General features: G+C 37.9%; 2 protein-coding genes across 5 annotated transcripts in view; one reads left to right on the forward strand and one right to left on the reverse strand.

The window, feature by feature from the left end:
- The first annotated feature begins 196 nt into the window (after positions 1 to 196).
- On the forward strand, positions 197 to 10,314 carry LOC112147664 (olfactomedin-like protein 2B). Its single transcript, XM_024274200.2, has 9 exons — positions 197 to 441; positions 3,996 to 4,268; positions 4,352 to 4,459; positions 5,499 to 5,651; positions 5,771 to 5,954; positions 6,028 to 6,393; positions 6,515 to 6,691; positions 7,558 to 7,754; positions 8,601 to 10,314. Exons 1-9 carry the CDS (start codon positions 223 to 225, stop codon positions 8,988 to 8,990), a joined length of 2,067 nt encoding a protein of 688 aa, XP_024129968.1. The 5' UTR covers positions 197 to 222; the 3' UTR covers positions 8,991 to 10,314.
- Positions 10,315 to 17,527: 7,213 nt separating this feature from the next.
- dusp12 (dual specificity phosphatase 12) overlaps positions 17,528 to 24,079 on the reverse strand; it is an 11,819-nt gene continuing 5,267 nt past the window's right edge. For 3 of the 4 annotated variants that reach the window (XM_024273314.2, XM_024273313.2, XM_024273316.2), the window contains exons 4-8: positions 20,928 to 21,046; positions 20,756 to 20,843; positions 20,455 to 20,546; positions 19,079 to 19,158; positions 17,528 to 17,808 (exon numbers count right to left, since the gene is read on the reverse strand). In XM_024273314.2, the coding sequence (XP_024129082.1) occupies positions 17,665 to 17,808; positions 19,079 to 19,158; positions 20,455 to 20,546; positions 20,756 to 20,843; positions 20,928 to 21,046 (523 nt within the window). In that variant the 3' untranslated portion in view covers positions 17,528 to 17,664. Of the gene's footprint in view, positions 17,809 to 19,078; positions 19,159 to 20,454; positions 20,547 to 20,755; positions 20,844 to 20,927; positions 21,047 to 21,832; positions 21,947 to 22,105; positions 22,586 to 24,079 lie in introns of those variants that run through there. The other variant, XM_024273315.1, reaches the window with a different exon arrangement.

Here is a 24,079-nt window from a genome sequence, read left to right on the forward strand (position 1 = left end):
GGCAAGCAGTCTGGTTCGGGTCAGACCCGGTTTTGGATTAACCTGTGCTGTGTAAGAAGAAGACATACAATCGTGTCGTTAGTCGGGGATGATTGTGTTTTATTGATTAAACCAGTATAATTTGAAAGCTGTTAAACGCTTTAAAGGTCTTTTTTTTAAACTCCGTGCGCAGCTTTACTTGCATATTAGACACACCTTCTTAATATTTTGTCCCCAAAACGCATGTCCGGACACAGCAGTCTGCTCTCCCGGCCGGCATTAGGCAGAATGTGGCGCCTGCTGCTGGTTTGCTGCTGTGCTGCTCTGGCGGCGGGTGGAAGTCAGGACGCGTCCCCGGGAAAGATGACCGAGGATGGGGGCGAGAAGCGGGAGGGGGAGCGGCAGCCCACCGCCGAGCCCCTGGAGGAAGAGCTGGACAACCAGGAGAACATTATAAGCCAGGTGAGTAATCCTTACTAAAGTTCACTCTCATCAATATCTCACAGATAAAACGTTATTGATCCCTCATTACTTTTCAAGCATCTTTAAAATTTTAGTTTGGCTAAATCATAGGGAGAAAAAAAATGTTTACAGGATTTTTTTTAGTAAACTGTAATTTAAAATGACCTTACAATTAAGATAATTTAGGCTTAAGTGTCCCAGGACTGTCACTCTGAGATTTGAAACACGTCTTCCCCTTCAAAATAAAATAAAATAAATCATTGCAAATAAACTATTTATTTATTCATTTTTTATTTTCTTTATTTGCACATACATAAAATGGATTACAGTGACAAATACAACTGAAATACATCCATGAAGGAGAGAGTGTGAAGACCAGAGCTCTTATATAACCACCTCAACCAAAACATAATCATGCAACAGAAACAGAAATGTCAAGCAAAATAAAAATGTTGTTTTCTACCCCATTCACACTTTTTAAAAAAGTTTATAAAAGTGAGCTTAATTTTAATTTTTTTAAAATGACTCTAATAAAGAAATAGATTAGTACAGTTTAGATTCTTCCAAAGTTGCGGTATGTATTGGCAAGAGTTTGGCGATACGATACATATATCCCAAGAACAATTTTTCAGATTATGTTAAAAAAGTAAAACATGAGAAGTCTCATCACAACAAAAAATTCCAAGGGTGACTGAACATTTAATGCACACTGGTTCTTGCGAAATCTTCTTGTTCTGGTGCATTGGAAAGCTGCTCAAACAAGCTCAGTGTGCTGCTGTTAACTAGCGGTCGGGGATTTATGTACAAAACAAAAGTAAGATGCTGAAGGAAGCTCATAAGTAATTAATTAAATATCGTCTTGTCAGCCTTTTAAAATCGATACAAGTATCGCCACATCGCGAAATATAGCCCAATCGATGTGTCCCTACACCCCTAAAATAAACGTCTTTTAGATGCATATTTATATAAGTTTGGACATAAATCTGTTGAGTTGAACATTCTTACTGACAGCATTGGAAATGTCTGCTGCTTTGCACTGGGGGGTGGAGTAGCGCCACAGAGGTTCTGGAGTCTGATTCAGCCGTTGAGATGTCTTGTCCTCCTCCTCTGAATTGTCCTCCTCCTCTGAGAAGTCCAGGACTGGCTGATGCTATACTGGGGTTGTAAGCTAGCAGGAGAAAGTGTAAACAAAGAAATCATGGGAAATGAGGGTAGGCTTACTTCACTCCTACAGACCCACCCACAACTCAGCAGTGAATTTCTGATTAACTCTGACTAACTGCTGAATCCGAAATCTTTCTGTGAGAAAAATAGTGTCTTCAAACTAACCCTCGATGACATCAGCCTTTCATATAGGTTAGCGCGTTGCTTCCAGTGCTCCTAAAACAACATTGGTTTAATAACTTTAAAAAGTCACACTAAAAAACAAGTCATTACTTCGATTTAAAAGTAAACTTCTGTGCCTCATAGCTCACCAACTTGAAGAAATACATTTCTCTTCCGTGGCACAGCTTAACGCGGATCACCCTCCCACCTGTCGGATGGATAGTCTTAAATCTCAATGGCTTCCCCTTAAAAAAAACAATTTCAGACACCACTAAAGCTCCAAATGCCCCTACAATCGGAGTGGTAGGGAGAAGCAGAAGGGGTAGGGGAAGAATTCAGATTGGGCCTATGTCCTAGGAGACAACATGTTTTTTGAGTTTGGCTAAAAACGGCATAATTAAGAGACTGAAAGGAACACTTAGAAAATAGATGAAACGTTAATTGGAATGGGGCTTTAAGAAGCACTGGATTATACAGCAGAATCTTTATTTTTTAAAAATTCAAGAAACTTATGTGTTCCTTATGGTTTAAAATTGACGATGAGGTTGACTTAATTAACTCTGATTTAATCTCGGCTTATTAGATTGTCAAATTTCTGTCTTAGATGCAATGCGAATGGCAAGTTACGTTGTTTTTTTTTTTTAGATTGATGATATTGGCATGTGTTTGTATATGTAACTAAGAACCAAAACTGATGGAAATTTATTTTGGCCACAAATAATACATGCAGCCAAAAGGCACGTTGCTGTATTGCCTGCATGTAGTTTAACCATAACCATAACATTGCCCTAATTACGTGCAAATAAAAAACTTCCTTTTTTAATCTTTGCTGACATTATGTAAATGTAAATGTCTAAATGTAGAAGTCTAAAAACAGATGTCTAAATGCAAGGCCCAATCTGAATACTTCCATTCTCCATACCTCATCTCTCTACCCCTCCATTTGTAGAGGAAGTGGTGTCAGAAATATTTTTTTTAAGATCCCACCCTCCAAGTGGAGGCATGGAGACCCCTCCATCGAGAGAGTAAGCACAGAAGTTTACACTTAAATGTAATTAATTACTTTTTGTTGTAGCATGACCTTTTTAAAGTCATAAAATGATATGTAAATTTAGGGGTAGGTAGAAGGAAAGAATTTGGATTGGGCCCAAAAGTCTAAATGTAAAACGTCTTTTATTTTGAAAGGAAGCGATGTGAACCTCTGTCAAAAGTTAGAATCTATATTATCTTGGGAAAAAAGGCAATTTTCCTTTTATGTTTTATTTATGCAAAAAAAAAATATGAGTTGGTTGATATTTATTATAATAGTAACAAATCAGTCTCCGATTTCCCTAAAGACTTTGTGGCTCCTACTGGGTTTTGGTCAGGAAGAAATTGCCCCGAATGACAGGTGAAGATTGCAGATCCATGTTACACGGTGTTTGAACAAAACGGTTCAGTTGAATTTATGGATGTGTGGGTTAGTGTCAGTCATCGTCCCTTTCATTTTACAGACTGAAACAAACAGGTTTTTTCGGGTTTATCTGCACAAAGGCTTTATCTCTTCTCTGCCACGTGAAGCAGATCTAAAATCGATTGAGGTTTTCAACAGCTAGATTTGAACAAATTGCATGTTTAACTTTCCTTTTTTTCCCCTCGGAGGCCTCGCTCAGTCCCCATGTGTCAACAGTTCTGCCTCCAAACAATGTGTCAGTGGTTACTCTATATCTCCTCTGTAAATCTTTCCATCTACTTCGTCAAATGAAAGCCACAGCAGGACACAGAGAGCTTGTCCCTGCAGGACGTGATGATTTGGAACTGTAAACCTATAACGTATCATTTCCTGTAAAAAAAAGTAGAATTTGAGGATTTTTGTATTCACAACACTTCTCCCTTGAAAAATGGGTCAGTACTTAAGTTTTCCTTTGAACTTAATCCAATCCCCAGTTTAGCCAAAATTATGGGAAACATCAGACACAGACCTGTGGTGCTCCCACGCTATGGTAATAGTTTGCATCCCTCTGGCAGATGGTTACATAATATTATTCAGATCTCCAAACCAAAAAAAGAGCCTGTTAGTAAACGCCTGTAGTTTTCCTCTTCCAGGACCTCGCCGCTGCTGCAGCCACACATCCCATCTGCTGCCACTCAGACAAACAAAAAGCAGGAGTTTGAATATTTTAAGCTTCTCTTATCTGATGCATGAAGCTGTTTTTAACACAGGATACCTGCTTCTTTTTCTTCTTTAGCTGCTGAATGATTACGACAAAGTAAAAACGGTGTCGTCAGGGTCGGACTGCGTGTGTCGCTGCGTCGTTCGACCAATCAAACGCTCGGAATGCAGTCGTATTGGAGAGCACGACTCACCATCGCTGTCCCAGGATTTCTACACTGTGGAGACGATCACCAAGGGAACGGACTGCAAGAAGTGTGAGTGCATGGCTCCGCCTTCAGCCGTAAACCCATGCGAGGGGGAATACAGGTTCAAGAAACTACAGGAAGCGAGCAAAGATGACATCAAGGTAGAAACACTTGTTGATCTTTTCTGTTTTCTAAGTGATATTTGTACTTTTTTTTAGTTTAATCATTTATTTTGTTCCTCTAGCTGGCCACCATCATTGACCTGCTGGAAGGCTCCCTCTATGGGATTGACCTGCTAAAACTCAACTCTGTTACCACCAAGCTGCTGACGCGAGTGGACAACATGGAGAAGGTAGGCGCCAGAAGTGGTGCTACCATTTTTTCAAGGTCAAAATGTCAGCCGGTCTGGGCCAGCATGGCTCCGTGGTAGAAAAAATACATGATACCCATCCAGTTTCTCTACGTGAGCCAGAGTTGAGGTCCACTGCCAAGAACAGGATTAAAGACGAGCCACCTGGAGTCTGAAATCTCTCCCACTACTCTGGAGGGAAGTGAGGAGGAGGAACAACACAATCAACAAAGGATGTTTTCATCATAAAATCCATCATCACAAGATTCAGTTCTATGAGCACAATACCTGGTTGGGCCTTCTTTTGTATGGAATACTACATCAGTGGTGTCGTTGTTTGTTATGGGTTCCTCTTGACAAAAACTTATAGATTTTCCTGGTCATTCAAGCACAATAAATCAGTGAACCAGCTTTTGGTTTCTTTTGGGCTGAGTAGGTAGGTGCCAAGTCCCTCAGGAAAAGTTAATAAAACATATAAAATCAGCATGCACTTTATGTAAAGGGAAGTTTTACACAGTAAAATTGACTAAAAAAGCAGATTTGTGCATGACAGGACTTAATAAATAAATGTTCAGAATGAGGAAAATACAACAAAAAAGGTTCTGAAAATATACATGGAGAAAAAAGAGAACATTTTTTTCTGATTAACTGATTTATGATTTACAAATGAGGACTACTCTGTGGTTTAGTGGTTTGCACTCTCACCTCACAAAAAGAAGGCCTTAATTACAATCACATGTGGAGTATTTCTGTGTGCAGTTTGCATGTTCTTTCTGTGCTTGTTTGGGTTTTCTCTGGCTTCCTCCCACCATTCAAAAACATGCCAGGGTGCATGTATCCACCATCCCTTTGACCCCAGACTGGAATAACCTGGTTTGGAAGATTAACTAGTGGATTGATTATAAATGAACTTTTCATATGACATTCAATGTGTCCCTGAACCCTGTTTTGTTTGTTTTGTTTTTTTTCTGTAAGTTGTGCTCATAAAAACGGTGCAGAATGACAATGAAACCTCACTTTTGATGTCGGCTGTGAATTTCAGGTTTTCAGACAAAATGTTAATGAAAGAAGCAAAGATCGCATAAAGGAAAGGCCCAAAGAAAAAGACAAGAAGGCTCAGCAGAAGAAAAAGAAGACGGGCGATTTGGAGCGTTCGGGAGCTAAAAATGAAACAGTTGCAATCACTGACAAGCAGGTACCACATGCGAAAAAAAATCATAGAGATATTAAAAGCAAACTGATTTTCACTTTGATTTATTTAGAGAATTTCATGTTATAAAGTTAGTGTTCTATATGAGAGATGTTGTGTTGCAGAAAAACAATGAAGGGAAGAATATCCAGCAGCAGACGGATTTGGAGCTCCAGCAGGGAATCAGAAATGAGACGAAGCCCGTCAAAGATAAGAACACAGTGCTTGTCAAAGGTGTGACCTTCTATAAGGCGGAGGATGGCATCTATAAGGAGGAAGAGGAGCATAAAAAGGGAAGAGCAAAGAATAGTAAGTCCACTGCTTTATTTTACCAAAGCATAAAAAGTACCGAAACCTCAACTTTTTTTTTTATGTCTTATAGCGATTTTGCCTACAAATGTAACAAAAGATCTGTTGATTATGGAAAAGCAGCAACTTCCCACTCTTCCCAAACAAACAACCCAGAAGCATCATGTCAAAACGCAGAGCGATTCTTCACCCAACAGTCAGCCTTCACCAACCATCAAACCAGCTGATGACCTCATCTCTACAAGAGCCAAGCTGACTTCAACCAGTCATCAAGCTGAGATCAGAACAGTCCAGCCCTCCGTGACTGTCCCCTCGCAGTCCACCCCCTCCTCAAGCACCAACATCAGCCCAGCAACAGCTCCACCTCAGTCAAAATCCAGGAGTCGACTCAGCTGGACAGAGAGCCCGGCGGACCAACCCAAGCCCACCAGAAAGCCCGGTAGAGTCAAACTTCATCATGCATCTCACTTGCTCAGGATCAGTGTGCAGACATGGAGAGCTGTGCGTCTGCAGGACTTAAGCAGATCTGGATCCACAATCCACATGTTGTTGTTTTGCAGGAGTGTGTAAGGACACTGTAGCCAGCATCTCTGAACCGGTCCAGAAGAACTCGTTCGGCCTCAGCGACGGTGCCTGGATGAGAGACGCTCGTGGCCACGGCAACGTCATCTACCTCACTAATGGTCACTATGGCGACACCTTGCTGGAGTTTCGCGACATGGAATCCTTTAAAGCAGGTATAGAATATGGAACTTGACTTTGTCCTGCTCTTTAGAGGGTCTGAGGCAGATCTGTGGATTTTTTTCAATTCATGTTTTCTGCTAAAGAGTTTATTTCAATATTTTACAAACAGCTCTTCATTTATTTTGTTGCTTTATTGAAAAACATTTTTAATCAATTATTTTATTTATTGACTTAAGGCTATTATTTCTTTTGGTCACACAACAAACATTTTAAATATTATTCCTCCAATCTTCTGTCCAACATGCAATATTCAATATTTAAAACTAACAGTTTTTTTTAGTTTAACGCATGATTGCTATTTACAAATTTACTGCATTTCCTTTTACTTAGTCTGTAAATATGGAGTCATAAAAATTACAAAAACAAAGAAATTACAAAAAACAAAAGGTAAGTGTAGTGATAAAACAGGACTTTGTATTACCAGGTATGAAAAGTGCTATATAAATAAAGATTAAGTGATTAATTAAAAAATATGACTACATCTCATAACTTAAAGAAGTAGCAACCCAGAAAAATACAACTTTTTTTCTCTTATGTCTTTGTGTTCATGCCAGTTAAAAGACCCAAATGTTAGTTGGTACTTTATATATATGTATTATAAAAAAAAATAAACCTTATATTTAAGGAAGCAAACAAGACTGAATAAACCAAATGAAGCAGTTTTACTATCAAAGCTTTTATAATCTAAAACTGAGAAAGCAGAAAAATAACTGGTTAAGGTGGCTCTAGTCTGTTGTTTCACATGGATAGATGCTGCTCTGGTGATTCTTTAACATTATTTCAACTAAAATAGATCATAAATGAAAAACAGAAAACCTTGCTCCTGAATGATGGAGTCATTGTTCTTCTTTCTTCTCAGGTCAGACGAGTAATTCCTACAAGCTCCCTTACAGTTTCACTGGAACGGGCCACACTGTCTTCAATGGAGCCTTCTACTACAACCGCGCTTTCAGCAGGGATGTGATCAGATACGACCTGAGACACAGGCTGGTGTCTGGCTGGACGACGCTGCACGACTCCCTGCTGGAAGAGGAATCTCATAAGACACAGACTGAGGTGAGCACGTTTAGACCCATCCCAGCCATCAGTGGCTCTTTCTGTCCATCTAGCCCTGCCTTTGCTGCTTCTGTTTGGTGGTACATTCTAGTGCTGTCATGCCATTAATTTCGTGTGTGACTAATTGATCTAAATAATTAGTTTTAATCTAACTTAATAATTGCAGTGAGAACCCTCATTTTGAGGTATTTTCATTTAAGTTTGTGACATTGTGGTGCAGTGAAAGATCAGAGTTCAACTAAAAACGTGGATATACGAAGTTTTCTTATTAGAACACACCTTTATTTTTACATCACTAACAGGTTTTTCCATCTCAAACAATTAGAGGAAAAAAAACAACCAAACATCTGGTCCAGATCTCTAATTTAACACAAAAACAGTAGGAACATTTTTATAAGCAATCCAAAAAATACTGTGTAAAGTCGTAAATTTACAAGAAAAAATAATACATTTATGACTTTTAAACTAATTATTTTATTATGAGTTTAAATAATTTTTTATTGGTGTTCCTAATGCCCTGCCGTAGATTTAAATAAAGATATACTCGCTTACAACTTTAAGCTTAATTTTCTTTATATATATATATATATATATATATATATATATATATATATACTGTATTTCATCTATAATTAGAAAAATGCCACAGAAAATTATTAATAACCAAAAACGATTTTGATCATACTGGGTCTTTAATACTGTTTTTATAATTATTATAGGTCTAAATCTAAAAGAATGAACGTTTTTACTTTTTTCTGTGTATCAATAAATCTGCCGGTTTAACAGAATCTCATAGATTTAGATCCTTTTCCTCTCTGACTGACGGATCCTTTTCCTGTTCTCCAGGTGGAGTTTGCTGTGGATGAGTTGGGTCTGTGGCTGCTCTACCCCGCTCTGGACACGGAGGGCTTCCACCAGGAAGTGATCCTCCTCATCCGCCTCCATCCCAGAGACCTCCAGCCGATTCAGACCTTTCGGACGGGTCTCCGGCGCGGTCGCTACGGAAACACCTTCCTGGTGTGCGGCGTGCTGTACGCAGTGGACAGCATGGAGCGCCACTTTGCCAACGTGACCTACGCTTTCGACACACACACGCTGACACACACGGTGCCGAGCCTGGCGTTCACAAACATGCACACGCACACCTCCCAGCTGGACTACTGCCCGCTGGACAAGAAACTGTACGCCTGGGACAACGGACATCAGATGATGTATGATGTCATCTTTGCTTATTAACATGAAGGAAATGGTGGTTAATTTTATTTAGCAGAGGCTCAAAAACAATTTCAAAAAGGAAAAAAGGGACAAAAACACCAGGAGAGCAAAGGATTACAGCGATTTTCTCCAGAGATTCAAGGGGTTTCTGTTGGGAATGAGGAAGATCAACTCCTGTTGATTTTTTTAGTCTTGTTAGTTGAATGGAGGCAGCTCAGATTGAAAAAACAAAGTCCCAAAGTGGTTCTACAAAAACAGAAATAGTCTTACATCATCACCACTTCCTTGATATAAGGAACCTTGCACAAACCCTAAAAATCCCAACAGTCTTGACCTTTAACCTCTGTCAAAATTGCCAATCCCCGTCTCAGAAGACGATTTACCAACACTGACCAATAATGATTGTGCTCGTCTCCACCACTTGACTTGGAAACTGGTGATTGAAGTACGGTTCTGGAAACTCATTCCATCAGAATTTTTGTGCTAAATTGAACCCAGAAGAAGTTTTCAACTCGACATCAAAGGATTCAGTGGAGCTTTGGTGTTATTTGAGGCATTTTATGTTAAGAAAGTCTCACAAACTTACAAAGTCATTTAAGGAAAACGTGTCTTTATTCAGTGGGTTTTATTGTTTTCTGACACTGAGCGCACCCCACTGCCTGGAAATGTCATGCAGTTGCAGCACCTGCTCCTTTGGGTGCAGTGTTGGCCAAAAAAAAGCTCTGATCAGCATTTTTTTTAATTTGCACGAAGAAAACTAGCATGTTTGACTAGTTTTCTAGCATATTTTGATTATTACATCCACCTCTTCATGCCAACATGTTTGCCAAGTAAACATTTTTCAGCAATTTAATGATTGAGCTTTTTCACTTGAATTTTTTTTTGTTCTGTTTTGTTTCATACCACTTTTTGATGCTGTCCACGTGCATTCACACTGTAGTGAACCCCGTCAAGGTTTCTTTGCAGGTTCAGGAGTTTCCTCCAAACACTTGTGTTTCTGGACTGCCCCCCTATTGTAAAATAATTCTTTTACCTGGTCTGGACAAGATCTTCTTGCTAATTACTTTTCATTGTGTTCAGATTTTAATATTGAAACAAAATCCTGGTCTTCATAAAAGAAGAAAACACCTGTAAACTGTAACAGGACCATAACAACAGGAAAAACAGACGTGGCAGAGTGCCGACTGTAAAACCTGAACTCTAATCCTTACTTCCACCATCTGTGAAATGTTTTTTTTTTTTTCATTTTAGGGATGAATCAATTGTTTAAAACCTTCTTCTGTCACATTTTTGCTAATTTGGAACTATCCACAAACTGTTCTTATTAAAAACCTTTGTTGCAGGAGGTCAATCCCTTTTCTTTTCACAGATTTACATTTTTCTTTTTGTTCACTTGGGCTGGAAAAATTCAAGACAAGGTCGATGATGACTTCTACGCTTTTGTTAATTTATAATAAAAAGTTAAAACATCAAAGTGTTGATGCTTTTTTTTCTCTCTTTCTCCTCATCTTCTGCTGTCCAGCTCTTTGTGGACTTTACTTGTGAGGTCTGGTTTAGTTTTCCTGGAACGAGCAGAGAAACTGGAAGGATCCCAGGATGGAAAACACTCCAGCCAGACGAGCTGGGACTGGGAGCACACAGATCGTACAGTTAGAGAGCCTCAAGTGGTTTAAGACCATTGCCAGTTTTTCTGACTTTATGGGTACATTTCTTTAGGATGTGTGTAAATGTAAAACTTTGTAAAAATATATTTATTACAGTTAAAGTTAACAGGACAGTATCTTAGGGAGTTTAAATATGGATGTCTATATTTTGTAAGCCAGATATAAAAAGAAAATAATGCTTTTAATTTGAAAATAAAAATGAATCCAGTTGCACATGAATTCTAGTGGTTTCTAACCCCTTTAGATGTCTGCAGATGACATCAGAGGTAACCTTCATGCTTATGTGGTGGGGTGTTTATGTGTGTGTAGCTGACCGCTGAGTAGGATGCAGAATAAAGACGCACATTCACATCCATGGCATGCTGGGAAAAAAACAACAACTTTCAGTCATTTGCTGTTTGAAAGCTGGAGGACCACACGCACACATGAATGCACAAGCAGGCTCTCTGGATGCAACTGCAGTCTGGGTCCAGCATCACAGAAGCCTTCTTTAGGGGTTTTCAGCAGACACAAGGTCTGGTTTAAAGATAGCAGCCGTATCTAAACCCCACATTCCTGACTCCAACCGAGCTCGACATCTGAGAAAAGAGGAGCGAGGAAGGAAACGTTAAAAAAGAAACAGAGATCAAGATCTGGTTCATATAAGAAAAACAGCAAAGTAGGATATTGGACAGTCGAAAAAGGAAAGGAGCGCTCAGAGAAGAACAGTATGTTCTGCAGGAAGACGGAAGAGACGAGCAAAGCACAGGTTGGAGGTCAGAGGTCACAGGAAGTATGGAGGAAGAGCGTGAAAGAGCGTATTAGCTCTCCGATTTCAAAGTAAAAGGTCAACTTGAAACCTAATTTATTTGGTGAACCCAATTAACTTTCTATGGTGCGTGGACAATTCTCCAGCCTAAAAACACATGAGAGTTTCAGCACCATTAGCAAAGGAATATGCTCTTTTTTTTGACTTGAGAAACTATTTTCTAGTCTATAAAAGACAAAAAAAATGTAATGAGGAATCATCTTTCTGCAGTTTTTAGGTTTATGGAAAAGCTTGAGTTAAACTATTTCACATGAAAAGTTATAAATGCTGCAATTATTTATTTTATGTAATGTTTTCACCTCATCAGCTGCTCTCTGACACATCTATGCCAAGTTTTCAACAGGGACTATTAGAAAGCATAAAAGAAAAAGAATGATCAGCAAGAAAAAGCAAGCCAAGAGGAGGAGGGGGATAAAAAAAATCATCAAGAGGAAATACAAGTGAATCTGAGAGATGAATGGGAGAGGAAGACGGTGAAAGGAGCCAATGTGGAAACCAGACGCTGAACTTCAACATCTGGTTTGTTACTCCCACACAGACTGGGACAAATAAAGCCAGAAGATAGAATATACAGAAAGATATTTATGATTGCGGATGAAGGTGACAAACAACAGCAGCTGAGTTCGATAGATCTCAGAGGAAACATAATACATTGTGGAAATCAGACGTTTATCACACCCGGAGGAAAATAAGTTTGATAAAATAGCTGTCTGCAGTCATTTGTTAGAAAAAGCGAACAGCTCAAAGCTAAAAACACCTTAATTTAACCCCAAAGATGTTAATTTGACAAATAGAACAAATCAAAATGAGTGAAAACCACCTTTCCTGAAATCCCAGTCTGAGCAGAAACTCCCGTTTTTTACTTTTTAAGTAGAAATCCTGCCTGGTTTTCCTGTGAGACCAGACACACAGACCACAGGCTAGCAAGGTCATGGATTTAAACGTGACTCACCTCCTCCATTATGTAACTCACTAGCGCTCCTCCATCTGTTATAACCATGAAACGTCTCATTAGATCAGGTTACAAGCTGTATCACAGTGAAACTAATTCAACATCTGGATGAAGCTTATGCTTTTTACCAATAGATGCTGTCCATGTGATGGATCACCTCAGCAAAATCATCATTCTTCTGCTGTTGCCAAGTTCAGTTACTAGAGAAACCATGATGAATAATTGTGGAGAGTTCTAATTGTTTAAGATTACTTTTGTTGTTCATCTTTCAGCACGTCGCATCAGGGGTTGCCACAGTGAATCAGCTTTCCCTGATCTGCACACTTAGCTTGGCAGAGTTTCTAATGCCGGATGGTCTTATTGACACATTTTATCTGGGCTGGGGACCAACACAGGGAGACCCAGACACAGCCCCCCCATGGTCACTTATATGCACTAACATGAAGGGTCTTGTCTAGGGACCCACACTGGATTGTGCTCATCGCGCCCCCTGGGATACAAACCCTGGTTTGCATGTCAGTCCTGCATGAACCCAAATGAGCCATCAAAAACTAGACAAAAATGCTCAATGAGATTTGGGGTTTTACAGGGACTAAACCATGCAAAAACAACTTTTTAAGCTTTTGAGTATATTGTAATGTTCATTCCTCACTGTAAACAACCCCAAAATTATATTTTGATCCATTTAAGCATTTCTGAGCATTTCCATATAAACCTGCGGATTCTCACGAGGTGATGTCACAAATTGTAAACCGCCCCTTTCAGGAAGAGTGTCTGCAGCATAGCTAGCGGTGCTCAGTTGCTAACTTTGGTGATCAGTTAGCGATGGCCAGCTGCTAGTTTCGCCGCTCAGCTAGCGATGGTCAGCTGCTAGTTTGCCTGCTCAACTAGCGGTGCTCAGCCGCTAGCTTCACCCCTCAGCGGTGCTCAGTTGCTAGCTTCACCACTCAGCCGCTAGCTTCGCCGCTCATTTATCAGTGTTTAGCTGCTAGCTTGGCCCCTCAGCTAGCTGTGATCAGCTGCTAGTTTCCCTGCTCAGCTAGCGGTGCTCAGTCGCTAGCTTTGCCACTCAACCGCTAACTTGGCCCTTCAGCTAGCAGTGGTCAGTCGCTAACTTTGCTGCTCAGCTAGCTCAGTCGCTAGCCCTAGCCATCGCTACAACCAGTGTAGCGATGGCTAGGGCTTTTAAAAGCAGCTATTTGGTATGCACATGCATCTTTGCAAAAGTTTGAATATTCTTTATTTTCGTGAGCCAAATGCAGACACGATGCCGAGGCCGAATCCTCTTATTTCTGGGTAGGAAATAAAAGTCACGAAAAAAACTAATATTTCATAAATAAATTGTTCTTTAGTGTGTCAATGATCACATTTATGGATATAGTTTACTCTGAAAGACTTGAGAAAAGCATGCTATAAAGGCTCTTTAACAATCACAGTCATTTCTTAACTTTGTTTAAAGCTCTGATCCGGCTTAAGGTGGATTATAAAATAACTCAATAAAAAGCTTTTTGAATGATTGCAGCTGTTCTCACAAAGTCCATCGGAGATCTGATAACACTTTACAGTGAAAACAAAAGGATCTTTTGTTTCATGAACAGAAGTTCATCTCAAGATTAGAAATGTCTACAGAGTCAGAGAAAATACTTAATTTCTAGGAGGAGAAAGATTAGGTTTGAATTATCATTTGTGAATGTAACTTTCTATTTTCAAACTTCATTCTCATATAAATGTCAGTTTATTTTGTTTTCAGCTTCATTTAGAGTCTATAAATCCCAGCACAAATCCCTGCCTTTGCTTTTATTTTAGCTGTTTTATTAGTCGACAAACTGCTGCACATCTTCAGAGGATTTAACCAAAGAGCTCCTGCTGTCCTGGAACTTCACCGTCATGTCTCATCTCACCAGATCAGTTACTGCAACAGAGAGAACTGCTCTCTCTGTAAAGAGCAGTAACATCTGGAACAGTCAGTGTACCCCTCACCCTAAGAAAGTACCAAAGTTTTAATACATGTAAGAAGAAACTTAAAATTTTGTTTAAATCCACACAAAAATGCACACACTCTTGAAGAGGCAATGTCAATTGACTGCATGAATCTGAAAATGTAAATGTTATATTTCAGTGTTTGATGCATGTTACATTTTAACTGTTTAAGTTGTTTATTTTAACTTATCAATTGACATGTCAATTTTTTTACTAAAAGTGTAGAAACCATCCTATTTGAACTCTCAAACTCTTACTAAATTTTGTATTACTGTCATTATTATTATTATTACTATGTTGAAAATTAGCTTTGCATCTACTGGCATATTTAAAGAAATGTTCATGAATGTACACTGTCAATAACCACAGATGACAATAAAGTCATAGTTTTAACATTTACTGATAAGGGAACAAAGCAGTCAGTACGTTATAATAACAACCACTAGAGTTTCTTAAAATACTAATGATTCTGCTGTTCTTAGATTCATATTTGCAATTCAATGGCACTTCTATCTATCTATCTATCTATCTATCTATCTATCTATCTATCTATCTATCTATCTATCTATCTATCTATCTATCTATCTATCTATTTATTTATCTATCTATCTATCTTAAAGTAAGAGGAGAAAGACACAGAAACCTATTTGACGTGACGAACGTTATAACAAGTGTTTTAACAAATGATGAAGATTACTTTTCAGTCTCTAATCTTGACTGTATCAGCAAAAAGAGTCATCCAAAATCACTTCTTTGTGTAAAAAAAGAATATCTGTCAAAGTATGCATCTCTTAGAGGCACCATGATGATTTCTAGGCCCTTAATCTGGTCCTTTTATCAATTTAGATTTTTTAAAGCATCCACAACAAAAGAACCCGGATAAAGTTATGCTAACAACAGTAGCAACAAAATATTTTTTGTGATGAAAATTTGGATGAAATGCTGAACACTAAACAGTGTAATTCTTTATCAGACTGAACCAGAACTGTTTATATGTGAACTTTTAAAAAAAAAGTAATCTTACTTAAAATTTAAATGAAACACATCTTCCCAGTTTGGCTTTTAAATTATAAATAATATTTGATTGAATTGATTGATTACATTTAGTCCGTAATGGTTGTTTTGAGGATTGCAGCTTTGATTTTTGAGGTCAGTTGTCCTAAATGTTGACGTGTTTCTGTAAAATCAGCATTTAGTCCATCCTGAATTTATTTCCAGCAATAAAATAAAAAAAAATAAAAATAAAAAATAAAAAAATCACGTCTTTGCTTTTAAGCTGATGCTACATTTATGTCATTTTGGGGCCGAAGGGGTTTGTCGCATATTTGAGACAACAGATATTAAGGGGTTAAATAGTGATTGTAATAAAAGTCTACTAATAAAGTTTTTTCTGTTTGCTTTATTGGTTTGATGCTCATCTAAATTAAGATTTCCCTCTTTGCACTGAAGTAAAAAGACTAGTAGACTTGTCGACTTGTCCTGCTTTACAGCTGTCAGCATGTGCAGGATTCTGAATTTCAATGGGCTTCTGCTGTGAAGCAGGAAGTCCACTGAATATTAACAGCGGAGTTTATTAGCACTGAAGTCTTTCACTTTTACCTTCTCTGGACATTTTTTCACTTGACTCTATTTTTTTAGAGCTCATTTTATTGGCAGTCAGTCACAGTCCACCTCCTCCTTTGCGCTAAATTTCCAGCATGTGGCTCCAGTTTTCCGGGCATTCCTGCTGAGCTGCAGCCTGGAGCGACATCATTCTCTGCAGAAGTCCACAAGTAGAAGGTGTGCAGACACCACATCTGACATAATTCTCATTTTAGTTTAGGTTTTTAAATTGTCTTCTAAAAACTAAAGCAGCTTTACTGAAAACGGGTCATTTTAGTCATAATTTTAAAGCAGCTACAATTAAACTCAAGCAAAGAAAAGGCCTCAGATTAAGATGTTGTACAAACAGATTTCTTTAGAAAACACATAAAAACCTACAATATCAACCATGTATTTATGTTGGCTCTGACTAAAAGTTATTCTTGCATATTTTAGAAAACTTTCAGCAATATTATTCAGATAAATGGGGCCCTTTGAACTACTAAATGTCTCATTCCTGGTTTGGATGGTCAATTTAGACCAACAGTAGTCGACAATTTGAAAAATGGGCAGAACATTCTATATGGGGGCAGAAGATCCTGGAAGGTGGCAAAACAACCAAAATGGGTGGTCGTTACGAATCAATGGATCAAAAATACTTATTATTACTGATTTTACTTAGTTTAAAAATATTATTTAATTATTAATGCGTAAAGAAGCGTATATTGATGATTTCTTTTTGTCAATAATGATGCTAATACTGACTCAAAAATCAGTATTAGCCCCTGTAGCTCCAGCCCTGCCTCATACCTGAGGCAAAAGAAAAATGAAAAAACCCTCAATAAGGACCTGTATTTCTTGTGTCTAACTGTATAAACAGGCAAGATCGATAAAAAGACAAATTCATGTTCTCTAATGTTGCATATGAAATGTTAAAAAGAAAGATGAAAAGTATGAGACATGAAACTGCAGAACTGAAAGTCTTCTGCCACCTAGTGGAATCTCCTCAGACTCATAAAGTTATAAAAATCAAAGTACTGATCAGGCTACTAAAGCAAGATACACTTGTTTTATGGTGGTTAGAACTACAATCCTGCAAGTATTGGTGCCATTGCTGTTGGATTCACCAATAGGTTCATATACTTTGATACCAAATCTGTAGAAGAACAGACGCCATCAACTGGTCTTCATTTTTGAGACAAATCTCAGCATCTTTAAAAGTCTAAAGAAGTGATGTGGCTGAAGTCCACTTATGGTTATTTCCTGCATATTATTATTGTAAAAACATTTAAATAAATAACCAAAATGGGAATATAATGAGAGCTTGTTGCGAAGAGCGTGTTGGGGGACTTTTTTTTTTCCTTCTGTCTGTTAGATGAATGTTGCATTAATCTGATCATCTACACATAAAATAATATATTTCACTTTCAGTAATTTAACATTAATGGACAATTTTTGAACATCCTCAAACGTATTTGACGACAGTTCTTTTTTCACACAGAATCCAAACTTTAAAAAATCTAAAATAACAGATTTTCAAAAAAAAAGTATAAAATCAGGTAAACTTTGCAGATGTATCTTATTATGTTTATTTTTTTTTTTTTACAAAAAATACAACACATTTTAATTTTTTACATGTTTTTACATTTAATTCCAGCATAATACAAAGTAAACATTGTAAAGGAGCAGAGCGGCGTGGATGTTTTTGTGTTATTTTGTTGTGTTGAGTTGTCGAATCTCGTCGACTCTGTTGTGATGCAGCTGGAAGGCCGGCGTGACCCAACGACCGCAGGAGCACTGATCCCCACACCAGCTGAAGGAGCCCAGCTTTGATCCACACTTTGGACAGAGCAGCTAAACACACAAACAAAAACACAGATGGTAGAAAACGACAACAACATGTGATTGATTTGATTGATTGATTGATTGATTGATTGATTGGTTTATTTCAAGCATAGATTATGAAAAATTCAGAACAAAACACAATTATTTCAAACTCATTACAGAAATAATGAAATGTACTGATTAGAAAATAGAAAACAAATAAAAACAAAACACACTTATGTCACATTTGGTTCATTGATTTTTGTAATTATTAACTAAAGTCAGTAGAGTTTGATTTATTGATTGAAAAGGAGTGGGAGGAAGCGAACTTATATAATCCCATCCCTAATTAGTTACTTCATTTTACAGTTTTGCATAATTATGTAATCTGGTTCTGATCACATCAAATACAAGTTTTTTTTACTTTTTTTTTTTTAATTCCCAATAGCAAAGTGAAGAGCTTGTTGATTATTGATTAATCTCATAAAACACTATTGCATGATTTCAGTAAACAGTTACATCAATCTTACATCATGTAACTGATATGTAATACTCACTGATTATCAAAATACAATTTCATTTTAATGCAGAGAATAATAATTACCGTATTTTTCGGACTATAAGTCGCACTGGAGTATAAGTCGCATTTTTTTCAAGTAATTTATTTTACAAACTGGTTGAAAAAAACGATATTACATCATCCTGGAAGGTAAGTTATAGCATTCATAAGTGAATAGAAAACAGGCTGAATATGTGTCAACATATATACACATATTAGTATCATGAAAAAAACGAAAAGGTGTAGCATTTGTATAACATAACAGTTTTATTTAACTATAGCCTCAAGAACTCATCAACTTTGTATCTTTACTGTAATTAATTGCACACAATCTCACTCCATATCACTAAATCCCTTAAATTCTTTGTCCTCTGTGTCACGTCTGAATAACTAAAGTAAATAAAGTAATTGCATAGATCACCATAAGAGGGCACTCTAGACTTACGGTCCATATCTCATCTCATTAAAAATTCGTATATAAGTCGCACTGGAGTATAAGTCGCAGGGACATTCAATCTATGAAAAAAAACGCGACTTATAGTCCGGAAAATACGGTACACATTGAAATCAAGTTTTAAAGTAACCATAGGATAATTATTCTCTATAATTTATTATCTCAACGCAATAAAAAAAAAGCTTTATTTAGGCATAAACTTGTTTAACTAATATCCAGTGCTTTGGTCGAGCCAAAAGATCATTTTTGCTGCAATAAAAATAAACGATACAGTTTTATGTTTCTACCTGTCCGTTCATCACTCCAAGTAAGGCTTGTTCCATCCACTGTACCGGCTCGATGAAGTACGACGTACACTGGACCTCTCCTGAACAACAACACACACCGATTCATTCATTATTTTATTAAAAAAATGATTTGTTTTTCTAGAAAATATCATAATCAATAAATAATGGATGTACATGTACCACCCACTAACAAAGAAACAAGTATGTGAATGGTGCTGAAAGCATTAAGTTATGTTCACACTGTCCAAGCAGACACTTCCAATAACTAGTCTATGCAAACACGCATAAATACGTGTTTCAGGATTTTGTGTTGAAAACTCTTGTGTTCATGTGTAACTACGCAAGTTTCTACAACAACTTTCAGTAGGGGTGTTTACTGGTAAGAGTCTGGCCATACGATACATATCCAAATACATCACAAGACTGTAACCTGGACAATTTGTCACTTTTTTTTAAGAGTATGACTTGGAAATAACTCTACCTGAATATTAATACTTCTTTCATTGTAATAAAGTTGTCAAATGTATTTTATTTAAGGATCACAACATTAAGCTCTGCAACTGTATCTCTTTACCCAAGCAAATTCATGGTGCTTTTCCATCCATCCATCCATCTTCTTGACCGCTTTGTCCCTTTCGGGGTCGCGGAGGTGCCGGAGCCTAACCCGGCTACTGAAGGGCGAAGGCGGGGTACACCCTGGACAGGTCGCCAGTCTGTCTCAGGGCCCCAATCACACACCCATTCACTCTCACATTCACACCTAGGGACAATTTAGAGTCACCAATTAACCTATGAAGCATGTTTTTGGACGGTGGGAGGAAGCCGGAGTCCCCGGTGAAAACCCACGCATGCACGGGGAGAACATGCAAACTCCACACAGAAAGGTCCCAGCCGGGAGTCGAACTGGGGCCTTCTCGCTGTGAGGCGAGAGCGCTAACCACTGCGCCACCGTGCAGCCCCATGGTGTTTTTCTTTTAGCAAATTAAAAAATATTTGTTTATGAAGGACACAGTCAACATTGTCTGATTTATACAACTAAATATTTTTTAGTATAAGAAAAAAAATAGAATGAAAAGAGGCTCAGTCAGAGGTTTTCAAGTCCGGCTCTACATACAAATCAGGCATTCATCAATCACTGAATGTTCAATCGGTTGAACTTTTTCAGGCTGAATTGCAGCAGCACTGCACTATAATCAATCTCAGATATGGTAGCGACGTGTGAGGAGCGTCCTTGTCAAAACACGGAAGTGCCAACCAACAAAAAGCCTCTCTTTGCTTGTCCTGTGTGAACACCATGAGCTAAATATGTGTACTAGAATGCACATTTAGTGTGTTCTTGGGTGTGCATCAGATCCCTGGTGTGTGTGCAGCTTTACCGGAGAGGTTGCTGGACTTCTTATGACTGAAGGCTGAAGCTCCGTCACCTACAGGATGACTGAGGATGCTGGAGCTGCGGAACAGAGTTCGTCTGAGGAAGAGGAAGTGGACGTTAGCCCCAAAGTTCACCGTCTTATCTGTTTTTACCTTAAAAAATTTGGAAATTTGGACACATTTGTTTAAACAGGATGTCAGAAAATACAATTAAAATGCATTAAAGCCCTAAAACTCTTTAGAATAAAAATCTTATGATAATTCAAGCACTCTGATTGTCATATTTAATATTTGTAAGCAGTTCACCTGCACTTCCTGCATCTGTATGACACCTCGGAGGAGCTGGAGAGGGCGGGGTCATTGGCAAAAATATCTTTTGGGACTTGCTGCAACTCTGCTTATGCAAATATAAAAAGAAACAAAGGTTTAAGAGAGGAATAATCTACTGGTATTCAACCACAACAAAGGTTTGATTTACCTGGATATCTCTCTGCAATCTTGTTCAGTCTGTATTGTTTGTACAAAGCACTAGACGTGTCGACCTGACAGAGCATGGACTCATACAGCTGCAGCTGCTCCTCAAAACCCCTGTTGACCCTGAAACACACAACAAACACATTTTATCTATACAATTCACATTTTTAATACTGTTTTATCTTCTACTGCTGTATGGATAACAATGAACTTATCAGGTGTTATACATTTTTTATTATTCACAAACTTATTTTTCTGAACTAATTAAAAAAAGAATATGAAAACAGTCCCCATGGAACACTGCTTTACTTATATATTGTTTAATTAACTTCATAGCAGCAGTTTTATCACTTAAAACATTTACATGGATTTTGCTATGACTCTAAATGAAAGTTTCTGAATTTTCTAAATGTTCCGTATTTGGTGAAAAGACACTAAGTCTGTAGTCTTCCGTAAGATTGATGTTATTCGCACATATTTGCATGCGACCGAGCACAAAACTTCATGTTGGCGACACGTAACACATGCGCATTGCTTCATTAATGGTATCTATTTTAATATTTTTGTTGGCTCAGCATATTTAAATGAAAGTTAAAAATCCCATAAGCTGTCAAGCACCTATGTGTGAGAAATTTGTTCTCCGCATTTGATAATTTTATTCTTAAGGGAAAATTTGTGTTTTATGGGCTAAATGTGAACGGACATTAGAAGAACTTTTAGTGTTTTTTTTACTGTAATTTCTCAAAACATATTAGCATCAACATGAAATGTCCATTTCCACAGCTATTTTCTTACTTATAATGCTGACAAAAATATTTAAATAAATATACATTTTTAATCTAGCACAACACTATCTACAACACAAACTTTTATTATCTGCAGGGAGAGAGGGGCTTGACAAACACTTACTGCACCTCTTGTTTGACACTTTTCAGTCTTCGGTAAGCCTCAGTGAAGGTCAGATGGTGTTTCTTCATTAAATACGCAGTCACAATGGTGGCGCTGCGGCTTCGACCTGCTTGGCTAACATGCAAAAACATTTTTTTTAAGTATCTTTGGCATTTTGTGCTTTTATATGTCATAATGGACAAAATGAAGTTGAACATGACTGCAGAGGTTCAAGGTAGAATACACGAGAAACAAAAAAAGGGAATAATGATGCCATTATTGACTCTTTCTTACCAGTGAACCAGTGCAGCCCCGCCCCCTTTCACAGCCTCATCAATGAACACGTTGCAGGCGTCCATGTAACTGAGCAGGTCAGACGTCTCTTCATCTAAAGCATTGATCCACTTTGTGGTGAAGCTTCCTGTAGCTGGAAGCTGAGGACCAGGATCCACAGAGTCCACAGACAGGATGTGAGAGACAGAAGCTGCAGAAAGCGCCTGGCTGTCGTTCAGGTCAGCGACAGTGCCGATGTACACTCCTGGATCTACGAGCAGCATGACTTCAGGAAAACACACAACCACAAAATGAAAAGGAAGAAAAAAGTAAGAGAGATTGCTCAAACTAAATCCAGGGACAACATGAAGAGATGTGGATCAGATACTATGAAGAGATATTGTAACTGGTCTATTCTTTTCCAGCATAAATGTTTAACTTATTTCAGCTGCACAGAACTTTGTGGCATTTTCAATCATTTGTTATTTGTTTCAATGAAATTTAAATAATTGATAAATAAATAAATAAAACATCTTCAAAATCATAAAATAAATTGTTGGCTTTCACAAATTTAATAATCAATATTTGTAAAACATGTCTCTTACTCTAATTATTGTGGTATTAGCCATGTTTGGGTTAAACCAGTGTCAAGGGAGTGTCATGAAAGGAGGAGCCTCTAGGGGGAGCTGGCGGACTAGTGTGTGGATTGTTGGATAATGTTGCTTGGGTGCTATGTGAGAAGAAGAAGAATAAAGTTCACGAATTGAGCACAGCGCGTCTCAGTCTTTCTGTAAATCAATAACACGACAGAGGAGGAGCTTCTGCGAAGCGCGTGTTGAGACCATTGACTGTAAAAATAATGGACTTAGCAAGCTATGAGGTCCCCCATTGGAAATGCATTAGGTGTGTTTGAGATCCCCCAGCGCCTCGCCTGCATCGTCGGCGAGACTGCTGCAGGAGTGGGCGGAGAAAGGCGCCTGAGATGAGGGCGAACGACGAGACTGTACGAGATCAAGGAGATGGGGGTTGTCCTTAACATTCGGCTGAAAGTTAATAAGCCACTCCTCCTGGTATGATTTGTGCTGTTGTGTCTTTAATATTATTTTTTAACATATTTTAGAGTAAAACAGTTAAGAAAAAATAGCCGCGGGATTCATTACATGTGCACTGTCCCAAATAAATACATAAAATTAATTTAAAGTTAAGTTTTAGAGGCAACCATTACAAATATGACCACAGATTATTTGAAATCTTGTTTATTTTTTCATTAGTGATTCACTACCTTCCAAAAAAGTAAAACATTACACCGATATACACCAATTGGTGATCCATACCCATCCAAATCACTTCCGATCATGTTTTTTAAACATTTATTAAATAACTTTGGAGTATTGCTTAACATGAAGAGTTTTATTTTTTAATTAAGAACAACAGATCACTTTTCATGAGGACTGTCAGTCTGTCTCTCTGCGCCTTTGAACCAGGAGCGCGCTAAAGTGTGAGAGGACTCTAGAATTTCCCGCTTTCAGTAAACATCTGGTCTGGGTGTGATTATCCTCCTTGAATATTAAGATATTTTTGAGTTGGTTCTGAGTCCGCTGATGACAGTTTTCCATGGAGGCTCGCTGTGTGTGCTCGCGCCTGCACACGTGCACCTGTGTGTGCGTAATGGACGGATATATAATATATATCTATAATATATATATATATATATATATATATATATATATATGAAATATAATATAATTCAAGACCCATGAATATTTTCTTGCATTGATTTAAAAATAAATATATATTTTATGAATAGTGACCATGTATTTTCCAAACCCAAAGATTCATTCCATGCAGCAGAAGATGAGGGTCATTTCCTAAAGCTTTCATGAGCCCAAAAAACAAACTCTGATAAGAATATTCTTGAATGATCTATTAACTATTTAGTGAAGTTAATCAAGCATCAATCTGAGCCTTAAAAAATAATTTCCCTTTTGTTTTTCT

This window comes from Oryzias melastigma, linkage group LG17 (assembly GCF_002922805.2).
Source record: "Oryzias melastigma strain HK-1 linkage group LG17, ASM292280v2, whole genome shotgun sequence".
Taxonomy (NCBI): Eukaryota; Metazoa; Chordata; class Actinopteri; order Beloniformes; family Adrianichthyidae; genus Oryzias; species Oryzias melastigma.

Excerpts from the sequence above, each read along its gene's own strand:
- LOC112147664 (XM_024274200.2), top strand. The coding sequence starts at position 223 with ATGTCCGGACACAGCAGTCTGCTCTCCCGGCCGGCATTAGGCAGAATG. Across the intron at positions 442-3,995 it reads AGGAGAACATTATAAGCCAG|CTGCTGAATGATTACGACAA; the intron begins GTGAGTAATCCT and ends TTTCTTCTTTAG. Across the intron at positions 7,755-8,600 it reads CTCATAAGACACAGACTGAG|GTGGAGTTTGCTGTGGATGA; the intron begins GTGAGCACGTTT and ends CCTGTTCTCCAG.